This window comes from Hemitrygon akajei, chromosome 8, assembly GCF_048418815.1.
Source record: "Hemitrygon akajei chromosome 8, sHemAka1.3, whole genome shotgun sequence".
Taxonomy (NCBI): Eukaryota; Metazoa; Chordata; class Chondrichthyes; order Myliobatiformes; family Dasyatidae; genus Hemitrygon; species Hemitrygon akajei.
Window position 1 is genome coordinate 118580516 of NC_133131.1, and position 12999 is coordinate 118593514.

At 41.6% G+C, this 12999-nt stretch overlaps 1 protein-coding gene across 6 annotated transcripts in view; it reads right to left on the minus strand.

Moving 5' to 3' along the window:
• LOC140732190 (zona pellucida-binding protein 2-like) overlaps positions 1 to 12999 on the minus strand; it is an 81658-nt gene that overhangs the window by 19084 nt on the left and 49575 nt on the right. For all 6 annotated transcript variants that reach the window (XM_073054457.1, XM_073054455.1, XM_073054454.1 and 3 more), the window contains one exon: positions 1636 to 1798. In XM_073054457.1, the coding sequence (XP_072910558.1) occupies positions 1636 to 1798 (163 nt within the window). The remainder of the gene's footprint in view (positions 1 to 1635; positions 1799 to 12999) is intronic.

Here is a 12999-nt window from a genome sequence, read left to right on the forward strand (position 1 = left end):
ACTTGGTTTTTCAGAAGGCCTTTGACAAGGTGCCACACATGAGGCTGCTTAGCAAGATAAGAGCCCATCGAATTACAGGGAAGTTACTAGCGTGGGTGGAGCATTGACTGATTGGCAGAGAACAGAGAGTGGGAATAAAGAGATCCTATACTGGCTGGCTGCCGGTTACCAGTGGAGCTCTACAGGGGTTGGCGTTGGGACTGCTGCTTTTTACGATGTATGTCAATGATTTGGACTATGAGATTAATGGATTTGTGGCTAAATTTGCCAATGATACAAAGATAGGTGGAGGAGCAGGTAGTGTTGAGGAAACAGAGAGCCTGCAGAGAGATAGTTTAGGCTAGGGGAATGGGTAAAGAGGTGGCAAATGAAAAACAATGTTGGAAAGTGTAGGATCATGCACTTTGGTGGAAGAAATAAACAGGCAGACCCTAAAGGTTAACCTCCAGGTTGAGTCGGTGGTGAAGAAGGCATTCACTTCTAGAGGTACAGAATATAAGAGCAGGGATGTGATGTTGAGGCTCTATAAGGCACTCATGAGACCATACTTGGAGTATTGTGTGCAGTTTTGGGCTCCTTATTTTAGAAAGGATATACTGACATTGGAGAGGGTTCAGAGAAGATTCATGAGAATGATTCCATGAATGAAAGGGTTACCGTATGAGGAACATCTGGCAGCTCTTGGGCTGGACTCCTGGAGTTCAGGAGAATGAGGGGGGATCTCATAGAAACATTCTGAATGTTAAAAGGCCCGAACAGACTGGATATGGCAAAGTTATTTCCCATGGTAGGGGAGTCCAGGACAAGAGGCCATGATTTCAAGATTGAAGGACATCCACTTAGAACAAAGATGCAGAGAAATTACTTTATTCAGAGGGTGGTAAATCTGTGGAATTTGTTGCCACGAGTGGCTGTGGAGGCCAAGGCCAAGGCAGAGATAGATAGATTCTTGATTAGCCAGTGTATCAAAGGGTATGGGGAGAAGGCAGGGGAGTGGGGATGACTGGATGAAGTCAAGTCAAGTCACTTTTTATTGTCATTTCGACCATAACTGCTGGTACAGTACATAGTAAAAACGAGACGTTTTTTCAGGACCATGGTGTTACATGACACAGTACAAAAGCTAGACTGAACTATGTAAAAAAACACAGAAAAAAACTACACTAGATTACAGACCTACCCAGGACTACATAAAGTGCACAAAACAGTGGAAATGGATCAGCCCACGATTGTCTGGTGGAGCTGACTCGATGGGCTGAATGGCCTACTTCTGCTCCTATATCTTATGGTCCCATGGTTTATAATGAGAGGACATGGCTGAGGTACATAAAATTTTAAAGGCTACAGATAGATTGCAGGAACTTCTCTCCATCTCAGAATTGTGGACATAGGTGTAGAGTATGTGGGAAGAGATTCAGAGGGGATATGAGGGATAACTCCTTTACCAAATGGTTGAAACTATGTTGCTGACAGCACTTAGTAAGTTTCTAGATGATTATTTGATTGCTTAGGCATAGATGGCTCTGGGCAAAGTCTTGATGCCAATACTGAAGGTTGCACATTAGTCGGTGAATGGGTTGGACTGAATGGCCTATTTCCAAACTCTATGATTCTGTCTGACGAATTGCTACTTACCACAACACCCTTCACACTGGTTACTTGTTATGACATTTTTGCCAAATCCTGGTTTGCAGTGATCTACTTTCACACCATTTAGAGAATTTGCAATGTAGTCAATATTTTGGAGCTTCCTTTTGAAGGGATAGTCCTCAATGAAAGATCTGATTCGTGTGTATGCCTGTTGAGTAAAGACAAGTCAATAATGATCATAATGTTCCTTATTTATCTAATTTATATATCAATTTCCTACAGTTGGTATCCAATATTGATAATGCTGACATTATTTAATTTAATCTCAATCTTTTGATTAAGATTTACTTGTTTAAATAGTACTTTCAAGCAACATGGTCACATAGTGGTTAGCATGCTGCTATTACAGTTTGGGGTGCTCCAGATTTTGGAGTTCAATTCCACTGCTGTTTTGTAAGTAGCCTCTGCATGTCCTCCCCATGGAATGCGTGGGTTTTCTTTGGGTCCTCTGGTTTCTTCTCAGTCCAAAGAAATACTGGGTAGGTTAATTGGTCATTGTAAATTGTCCCGCGATTAGGTTATGGTTAATCAGGTTCATTGAGGGCGGTGTGGCTCAAAGTGTTGGAAAGGTCTATTCCGCACTGTATTGCTAAATAAAATAGAATAATAAACATAATAGCATAACTGCAAATGCTTCTCAACAATAAAACAAGCATGAGGATGTGACTCCCATACCTCTCCTTTCCTAAACGGAGCATGATCTTAGAATGTCTAGATTTTTAAATTCACCTAAATTTTAAAGGGCCCTGTATTACCGATATGAATCTGTTCTTTTAAATTGGACAATATCCAGAACTGAGAGGAGGGATGTGATGAGGTAGAGCTGATCCAGTCAAGACAGCAGATTTCTGGCAGGCAGCGAGAAGAACTCAAGCAATAGGTGGCTGCCAGCACTTGCTCCACCCCTCCTGTCCACCTTTTAATACTGGCTATCCCCCCTCTAGCTTCCAATCCAGATGACCCAAGAGCCCACTTCCATCCACAGATGTTGCCTGACTAACTGAGTTCCTCTAGTGTTTTGTAAGTTGCTCCAGGTTCCATCTTCTACAGACTCCAGTGTTTCCCTCCAACCAGGTTAACATAATAAGCCAGAAAATAAGATGGCTACAAATCAAAACAATTCTAATTGATGGAATACTAAAATAAGCAGCATTGACAAAAAGAGAAACTGAATTAACATTTTAGGTTGAAGACTCTTGTCAGTACTGAGGAAGCAGATTTGTTTTAAGTACACAGAAGGTGGGAGAGAAATGGATGAATGAATGAGGGCAGGCTTGTTACTGGGAGTAAGTGGTAGAGTTTATCCAGCCATTGGACTAATGGAGGGCACTGAGGGCAGTCTGACTTATTGGGCCCACTCATTTCTTTAAGTTCCCGTGTCTGTATTCTTAATTCTCTAGCTGCATTCAGTTCATAGGTTTTGCTCCCAATGCTTTAGTTCTCAATCTTTTCTCCCATTTTGAGTAACCAAAAAAGAAAATGGTTTATTGGCTTTTAGTAAGTTGAAGTTTAAAAGTAAATTATTGCTAAAAGTGTACAGAGTGTTGTCGTGGCCACATCTGGAGTACTGTGTACAGTTTTGGTCCTTTTATTTAAGAAAGAATATGCTAGCATTTGAGGTAATCCTGAAGAGATTTACTGGGCTAATTCCTGGGAAGAGAAGGTTATTGCCTCACAATTAGCTAAAAGTATTAGATCAGTATTCTTTGTTTGAAAGAATAAGGAATGATCTTCCTTCATGTTACATTCCTGTCAAAGATGGTGCTGGTGAGATAGTGTGACACTTTGCAGTCAGCTAACAAAATTACTAACAATTCTAATAAATATACTTTATTGGGACTAGAATCTCTGCAATCTGCAGTCCGCAATTTCCTGCTGAGAACTCTGCTTTTGAGCCATCTAAACGATCTGGCATCTTGAAATATTCAGTGAACTGGACTCTGGAGAATGCAGGTACAGCTGTGGCAGCCTTTAACCATATAATCATATAACAATTACAGCATGGAAACAGGCCATCTCGGCCCTTCTAGTCCGTGCCGAACGCTTACTCTCACCTAGTCCCACTGGCCCGCTCTCAGCCCATAACCCTCCACTCCTTTCCTGTCCATATACCTATCCAATTTTACTTTAAATGTCAATACCGAACCTGCCTCTACCACTTCTACTGGAAGCTCGTTCCACACAGCTACCACTCTCTGAGTAAAGAAATTACCCCTCGTGTTACCCTTAAACTTTTGCCCCCTAACTCTCAACTCATGTCCTCTTGTTTGAATCTCCCCTACTCTCAATGGAAAAAGCCTATCCACGTCAACTCTATCTATCCCCCTCATAATTTTAAATACATTTATCAAGTCCCCCCCCAACCTTCTATGCTCCAAAGAATAAAGAACTAACTTGTTCAACCTTTCTCTGTAACGCAAGTGCTGAAACCCAGGTAACATTCTAGTAAATCTCCTCTGTACTCTCTCTATTTTGTTGACATCTTTCCTATAATTCGGTGACCAGAACTGTACACATACTTCAAACTTGGCCTCACCAATGCCTTGTACAATTTTAACATTACATCCCAACTCCTATACTCAATGCTCTGATTTATAAAGGCCAGCAAACCAAAAGCTTTCTTGCTGGAGTGAACTTGGGGCTGGTCCGAAACTTCAGGCCAGATTGACGCAGTGTGGCCTGAGAGCGGATAACAAATTGCTGTTTGACTGACTTAAGTGCCGAGCTAGATTAAGATGATTAAAGTGTTGAGGATGAGGGTGAAGGATATCGGCATTCACCTCAGCACTGAATCTGGTGCTGTGGCTGTTCACTTACTTTTGGGGACTCCTCAGTTCATGTTCTGTGGATTGTTTGTTTACTTTTTTATGATTTTCTCAATTTATCCTCTTTTTTCATACATTGCCTCTATGCCTATCTTTGTGGTAAGGGCTTTTTCATGAATTCTACTGTGTTTCATTGTTTTGTGGCAGCCTGTAAGAAGATGCATCTCAAGGTTCTTTAAGATAAACATACTTTGATAATAAATGTACTTTGAACTTATTTTAACACCTATAAGATGCTACGGTGGCATGATAGGGTAGATGTTGAGAAGCTTCCATTAGTGGGAGAATCTTGAACGAGGGGGGACTTAGTTACAAAACAAGGAGATCATTTAAAATGGATGTGTGTGGGAATTTCTTCTTGCATAGGGTGGTGAATTTCTGAAATTCTGTACAAAACAAGTACAGATTACTAGAGGTTTTTAAAAAGGAAGCAGATAAATCTTTGATAGATTGGGGAATTGCGGGCTACTTGGAACAAACACAAGAGTCAGGTCAACCAAAATTGTGTTGTGTGATAGGGCAGGCTTCGGGGACCAGGGGGCCTGTTCCTGCTCCCAGTTTCTAGCGTTTTTGGCTGTTTTACCTTTTCTTTCAGAGTTACTCTTAATATTAGAAAGTGATTATTCGTTGAAGTGGAGCAGAAGCCCTTTAAGAGCAAAACACTTTGCGAAATTCATATATTGTATTTCTTATATACAGCTGATATGGTTTAGATTAATTGCATAACTTACAATATAAACACAAGAGATTCTGCAGATGCTGGAAATCCAGAGTAACACACACACAAAATGCTGGAGGAGGTCAGCAGTCAGAGAGCACCCATGGAAAGGAATAAACAGTCGACGTTTTGGGCCAAGACCCACCATCAGGACTCATAACATATCATAACTAATAACATCTCAAACTGAAAAGATTGTAATTGGACTACCACAGTAATTTCAGATTCCTATTCTAACATAAAAAAGCTTTCAACCTGTCTTTTATTCTCACCAGAGTTAATCAAATTCAAAATTAATCCAACACACTTTCAGTCCCTGTTCCCTCAACTGCCATTACACCCCTACTTGAGGAGAAGCTAGATTAGTATATATGTGAGAAGAGTATATTGGGAAAATCTGACAGAGTTTGAAGAGGAAGGATGGGTGGAGCCTTGGATGGAGCACAAAATACCAGCAGAGATCAGGTGAGTGAATGTCTTATCTGCACTCCATGCTACAAACACAAGATTGTGCGTTGTTACAAGCCAACGCTATGCATGATATTCTGTGGCTATCCTCAAACACAGACAACTTCATCTTAATTTTTTTCTGTATCAGTAGTTTTCATTTAACTGTTCCTGTACTATCAAAGGCAGGTTCAAAAGCAGCTTAATGGACAGCTATATCTTGATTTATGATTAACTATTTCCATTACTTATTTAAAAGGATAGATTACCCACCTTTTATTACAGTGATCATCACTCTTCAAGCTTAAAACTAAAAGCTATAGACCATGGGCTGAAGTAAGCTATATTATCAGGAAAATCAGAGGGAGGCTTCCCTTTGAGGTTCCAGGCCAGAAGCCAAAATATGTGATCTTTCCTTACTGCATCTACAAGACATTCTCTTGCTGCTGGGGTTTCTTCCTTTCTTGTGACTAATATAAGACACTGTGAAAAGATCCATAGACACGTTCCCTTAGAAACCCTTATTGGAATTAATCTTCAATACAAATCAGAATAAATATTTATAAATGTATAACACTTTGGTTCATAAAGCAGTAAACAAAGTCATACAACCTTAAAAAAGATTATTGATAATTCAGAACTAACAATAGTAATACTTCTTTTTATCATTTATAGAACATGGACATGCTGAAAGATCAGCATTTAATATCCATTCCTGACCTTGTACTGAACGCTTTGGCCAGATGAGGGGCCTTGTCCCGAAACTTTGCCTGCTCATTTGCCTCCACAGATGTTCATTTGCTGAGATCCCCTGCCATTTTGTGTGTGATGCTTTCTTAAACAATTTTTGAGGACAGTTTGAGGTTGGAGACTAGACAAATTAAGACTCCTCCAACTTTCCACAGGGATTGCTCCCTCCACAATTCCCTTGTCCGTTCGTCCCTCCCCACTAATCTCTCTCCCGGCACATATCCCTGCAAATGGCCGCACCTGCCGATACATCTCCTCCCTCACCTCCATTCAGGGCCCTAAACAGTCCTTCCAGATGAAGCAACACTTCACCTGCAAATCTTCTGGGGTCGTCTATTGTGTCTTGTGCTCACAATGGAGCCTCCTCTACATTGGTGAGACTCGATGTAAATTAGGAGACTGCTTCGTTGAGCACCTCCGCACCATCTACCACAAGCATGACATCCCATTGTCCAAACATTTTAATTCCCATTCCCATTCCGACATGTTGTTCCAAGATGAGGCCATCCTCAGGGTGGAGGAGCAACACCTTATATTCTGTCTGGGTACCCTGCAACCTGATGGCATGAATATCAATTTCTCCTTCTGGTACACAAATTCCCACCTTCCTTTCCTCTATTGTCCACACTGACCTTTCACTTCTTCTCACCTCCCTTCCTTTTTCCTATTGTCTCCTCTCCAATGAGGTTCTTTCTTCTCCAGCACTTGATCTTTCTCACACACCTGGCTTCACCCATCACCTTCACTTTTTTTCTCCTCCCCCACCTTTTTATTCTAGCATTTTCTCAGTGCTGAAGAAGGGTCTTGATCTGAATTATTGATTGTTCACTCTTTTCTATAGATGCTGAATGTTCATTGTGTAATGAACAGGATTTGATAAGCGATCTTGAAGTAAAGGAGCCATTAAGAGGTAGTGATCATAATATGATAAGTTTTTACCTGCAATTTGAGAAGGATAAGGGCAGATCGGAGGTGTCAGTGTTGCAGTTGAACAAAGGAGACTATAGAGCCATGAGGGAGGAGCTGGCCAAAGTTAACTGGATGGATATCCTAGCAGAAAAGACAGTGGAACAGCAATGGCAGGTATTCTTGGGAATAATGCACAAGGTGCAAAATCAGTTCATCCCCCGAAGAAGGAAGGATTCAAAGGCGGGAAAGGGGCCACAGTGGTTGACAAAGGAAGTCAGGGATTGCATAGCATTAAAAAAAAGGAAGTATGACAGAGCTAAGGTGAGTGGGAGGACAGATGATTGGGAAATTTTTAAGGAACAACAGAACTTAACTAAAAAGGCAATTTGGAGAGAAAAAATGAGGTACGAACGCAAGCTAGCCAGGAATATAAAGGAGGATAGCAAAAGCTTTTTTAGGTATGTGAAGAGAAAGAAGATAGTTAAGAACAATGTTGGGCCCTTGAAGAATGAATTGGGTGAAATTGTTATGGGAAACAGAGAAATGGCAGAAGAATTTAATGAGTACTTTAGAACTGTTTTCACTAAGGAAGACACAAGCAATCTCCCAGATGTATGGATGGGCCAAGGACATAGGGTAACAGAGGAAATGAAACAGATTGACATTAGGAAGGAAATGGTGATGAGTAGACTGATGGGACTGAAGGCTGACAAATCCCCAGGTCCAGATGGTCTGCATCCTAGGGTACTAAAGGAGGTGGCTCTGGAAATTGCGGATGCATTGGTAATCATTTTCCAATGTTCCTTAGATTCAGGATCAGTTCCTGAGGATTGGAGAATGGCTAATGTTATCCCACTTTTTAAGAAAGGAGGGAGGGAGAAAACAGAGAAATATCGTCCTGTCAGCCTAACATCAGTAGTGGGGAAGATGCTAGAGTCCATTATTAAAGATGAAATAGTGGCATATCTAGATAGCAGTGATAGGATTGGGCCGAGCCAGCATGGATTTACCAAGGGCAAATCAAGCTTGACTAATCTATTGGAGTTTTTCGAGGATGTAACCAGGAAGTTAGACGAGGGAGATCCAGTGGATGTAGTATACCTCGATTTTCAGAAGGCATTTGATGAGGTCCCACATAGGAGATTGGTGGGTAAAATCAGAGCTCATGGCATTGGGGGGAAGATATTGACATGGATAGAAAACAGGTTGGCAGATAGAAAGCAAAGGGTAACGGTGAATGGGTGTTGCTCGGAATGGCAGGTGGTGACTAGTGGGGTGCCACAGGGCTCGGTATTGGGACCACAGCTGTTTATGATTTACGTCAATGATTTAGATGAAGGCATTGAGAATAACATCAACAAGTTTGCTTATGATACTAAGCTGGGTGGCAGTGTGACATGTGATGAGGATGTTAGGAGAATTCAGGGTGACTTGGATAGGCTGAGTGAGTGGGCAGATACTTGGCAGATGACGTTTAATGTGAATAAGTGTGAGGTTATCCTCTTTGGGAGTAAGAACAGGAAGGCAGATTATTATCTGAACGGTGTAGAGTTAGGTAAGGGAGAAATACAAAGAGATCTAGGAGTCCTTGTTCATCAGTCACTGAAGGAGAATGAGCAAGTGCAGCAGGCAGTGAAGAAGGCTAATGGAATGTTGGCCTTTATTACAAAGGGAATTGAGTACAAGAGCAAGGAAATCCTTCTGCATTTGTACAGGGCCCTGGTGAGACCACACCTGGAGTATTGTGTACAGTTTTGGTCTCCAGGGTTAAGGAAGGACATCCTGGCTGTAGAGGAAGTGCAGCGTAGATTCACAAGGTTAATTCCTGGGATGTCCAGACTGTCTTACTCAGAGAGGTTAGAGAGACTGGGCTTGTAAGGAGATTGAGAGGGGATCTGATTGCAACATATAAGATTATTAAGGGATTGGACAAGATAGAGGCAGAAAATATGTTCCAGATGCTGGGAGAGTCCAGTACCAGAGGGCATGGTTTGAGAATAAGGGGTAGGTCATTTAGAACAGAGTTAAGGAAAAACTTCTTCTCCCAGAGAGTTGTGGGGGTGTGGAATGCACTGCCTCGGAAGGCAGTGGAGGCCAATTCTCTGGATGCTTTCAAGAAGGAGCTAGATAGGTATCTTATGGATAGGGGAATCAAGGGATATGGGGACAAGGCAGGAACCGGGTATTGATAGTAGATGATCAGCCATGATCTCAGAATGGTGGTGCAGGCTTGAAGGGCCGAATGGTCTACTTCTGCATCTATTGTCTATTAACTGCCGAGCTCCTCCGGCATTTTGTCTGTGTTGCTTTTGATTTCCAGCACCTGCAGACTTTGTGTTTGCAATTGAGGCTAGATTTGCTTTCTTGCGGATACTTGAATGTAGAATTGTCTTTTGAACACTTCTTAAAAGATCAATATAGTCACTGAGTAAATAACCAAAGGCAAATGTAAAGAAAGAGAACTTGAAGTTGCTTTTGCTAGGGTAGTGAGACAGATTGTAAGGGGAAAAAGGATTTAAATTTCCAGAGGGAGGGTCTCATATCTCTGACAAGAGATACTGGGTGAGGAAGTACGATTACCAAGAAGGCTAGAGGTAGAAGAATAGATGCCATCTAGTGACATTTAAAGCTTAAGGAATTTACAGGCAAAAGATGAGTGGATGAGTGGAATTATTTTGAACACTGGTGGCAGTAACAGAACCCAATTAAGGTTGCGAGGACATGGGAATTAATGTAGGATAAGTTGTTGATGGTGAATTTTTGGTCAACTTGATGTTAAAATAGGATGGAACTTTTGAAATCAGAGAACAAAGAGTAACAATAGAATATAGAAAGTATAGGCAAGGCATGGGATTCAGTAACAGTGGGAATCGCACAGCTGCAGCAACATTTAGTTTTGTTGACAAAATAGAGTGTTTAAAATTCAATTGGAAGTGAAGCAAAATACAAGTACTCTACAATACTACAGTCATCCTGAACAAACAACAGAGAATTAGATATTAACATGCAGTCACACTGGCAACTTTCCCTCCTGCCAAAGTTAAATTGAAAAAAAGGTGTTTGCTTCAGGATGGACAGAGGTTCCAATATTGTAAATTGGTATCCTCAGTAAAAAAAAACAAAAGCTCACCTCATTATGACAGATGATATCACCAAGATCTAGTGTGGAAAGGAAGAAAAGGAAGGAGCTTAAACAAGAACTGATATGATAGTGCATTACCATTCATGAAGAATGTCTTTTAGCCTGAATGTATTCTAGCACCAAAACCTGATGAAAACTTTTAAGCTGTGTTTTCTCTCAACCCCTCCGCCGGACAAAGAACTTGATAAAACCCATTAAAAATTCTATACTTTCTCAGTAGCTGCTGGATACCATTTTTTTGGTTGTTTTCTTAGTGCTTATGATATTTCAAATAGCATTATACTGTGAGCTTTTCCTCAATGGAGTTTCAAAACTGAACTGATCAAATAAGGAAGATTGGCCCTTTTTTAGATATGTTGCTCTATCCTGCATTTTCTAATCCAGTCAAAGAATGAGAAAGTGATGGGGGTGGGTTGAAAAAATGGGAAATATAATTATTATAATCATTATTAGGAATGCAAATGCAATCAAATCAAATGGTATAATTTACTTTCATCTCTGCCATCTGTAACAGAGTTCAATCAGGATGAATGAAGAGTTGTCTTCTAACAATAATGGTTATCCTGTAAATTATAAAGTGATCAATCTCACTCCAGTGTCTGGAATGCTCCAAGCTCCCTAAACAAAAATTATGATGTGTTAAAGATTTACTAGCCCATCTAAATGCAGCAAAAATATATATATCAATCATAACTTGCTTTGGATTGTGCAGAGAGGACCTAAGAATAGCTAACTGTAAACTAGGAAAGTTAATACACTTTGAAGATTTGAATTGACAGAACTTCATTTTATGGGCATGATTTGAAGGTGCCTCACGGTGGTAACAATCAAAAGCAATGTCATGCATATGAAATTTCACTGGATTATTATTCAGATGCAGTTAATACTGTCCTGCAAAGAGATAGGTGACTGTTTCTTTCTCAACCCAGACTGCCCAAGGGCAGCATACATTGAGGGTGATATGTCATCTGCAGAGGAAAACTCTAACTAGGAGAGCACCCCTCACTGCCAGCCAAGGGAGGCCTTGGTGCTTGTTGGTCAGATATGGTAATGGGCCATTCTGCCATACGGTTTGGACTGCCTGCTCAAGGAACAAACCATACCTGTCCGCAATGCTGACAGCACCTCTTGTGCTGACCATTGCCTATTGGACATGGATGTAGTGTTTACTTGGAAGATCTATTACACAAAGGGCAGGTTGAGGAGCAGTATCCAGCTCACTGGGGTAATGAGCAGTAGAGGCCAGGCCTATCTTCTACAACACCAAGGACAAGAAGAGTCTCAGCAAGTAGTGACACTTGGTGCCCATGTATTTGGGTCCATGCCCAACTGATGCAGCAACACGTGACAGTGGTCATCAAGATGTAGACAACATTGGGAACACTTTTACCCCCATTCTCAGGGGACTTGTGTATCGCCACCTGTTGGACCCATTCATCATGGGCCAGATACCCTGGAAATGATTTGAGTAATTACCGAGGCAGAGGAACAAGGAACAGGCCACATCTCTGCCAAGTACAGCAGCCCTGGAAGTATATCTTACCTGACGACTGTTCTTCCCTGTTATTGACGGAGTGTACCATTTCCAAATTTTAGTTTTACCTTCTCAATCCACTCCAGTCAGTTGTTGTTAAATACCTCAGCACTCCCTCCCCAAACCAGATCCCCAGTGTCTACAGGCCTGGCAGTGAATCAGCCAGGCCAATTACTGAAGAGCACGGCCTTGGTCTTCCTGCAGTTGACTCTAGCACCAATGCCAACTTGATCTGATCACAGATGTTGATCAACCTGCAAGATGGCCATGAACCCAAGCAAAAGATAGTGGCATTATCCTTGTACAGGGAAGTTTTGACTTGTGTGCCTTCATTGCCTGGCAATGTCACCCTTTTATGCCCTTATCTTTCCTAATGGATTCAGCAAATTCTAAGCAGCACTCAAACAATAAAGAGAGTGGTCAACCCTGCCTGACTCCAGACTAAACAGAAAACTATCTCCTACCCATTGATTTTAACTGCACTACAGATAGTGCAGATGGTCCCAATTTCTGATACCCTCCCCAAATGCATTCTGGAGAACACAACCATCAAGTACATGAATGACATTCTGTTGTAGGCCTTTTTCTGGTCTAAGATGACTAGGCAAGCATCCATCCCTCTGTCCTGCATGTAGGCAAAGTTATCTCTGAGTAGCCTGAGGCTGACAGTGAGGATTCTCCCAGGTACAGCACAAGTTTGGTCTGGGTGGATAATTTTTTCCAGAGCAGGATTGAACCAGTTGGCGATGCCCTTGGACAGAATCTTATAATCCACATTCAACAGTGAAATGGGTTTCTGATTCCTCACGTCCTCTCTCTTCCCCTTCTGTTAGTTGATGAGTTTGATGATGCACTCCTCATGGAGTCTGACATGCTGCCTGCCAGAAACATAGTGTTTTACACTTCCAGCAGGTCCGGTCCATCCAACTCCACAAAGCTGAGTAGATCTCTGCTGGTAAGCCATCACTTCTGGGGGCTTTGTAGGTGCCAAGGGAACAGAAGGAGCCAGTCAGCTCCTCCAGGG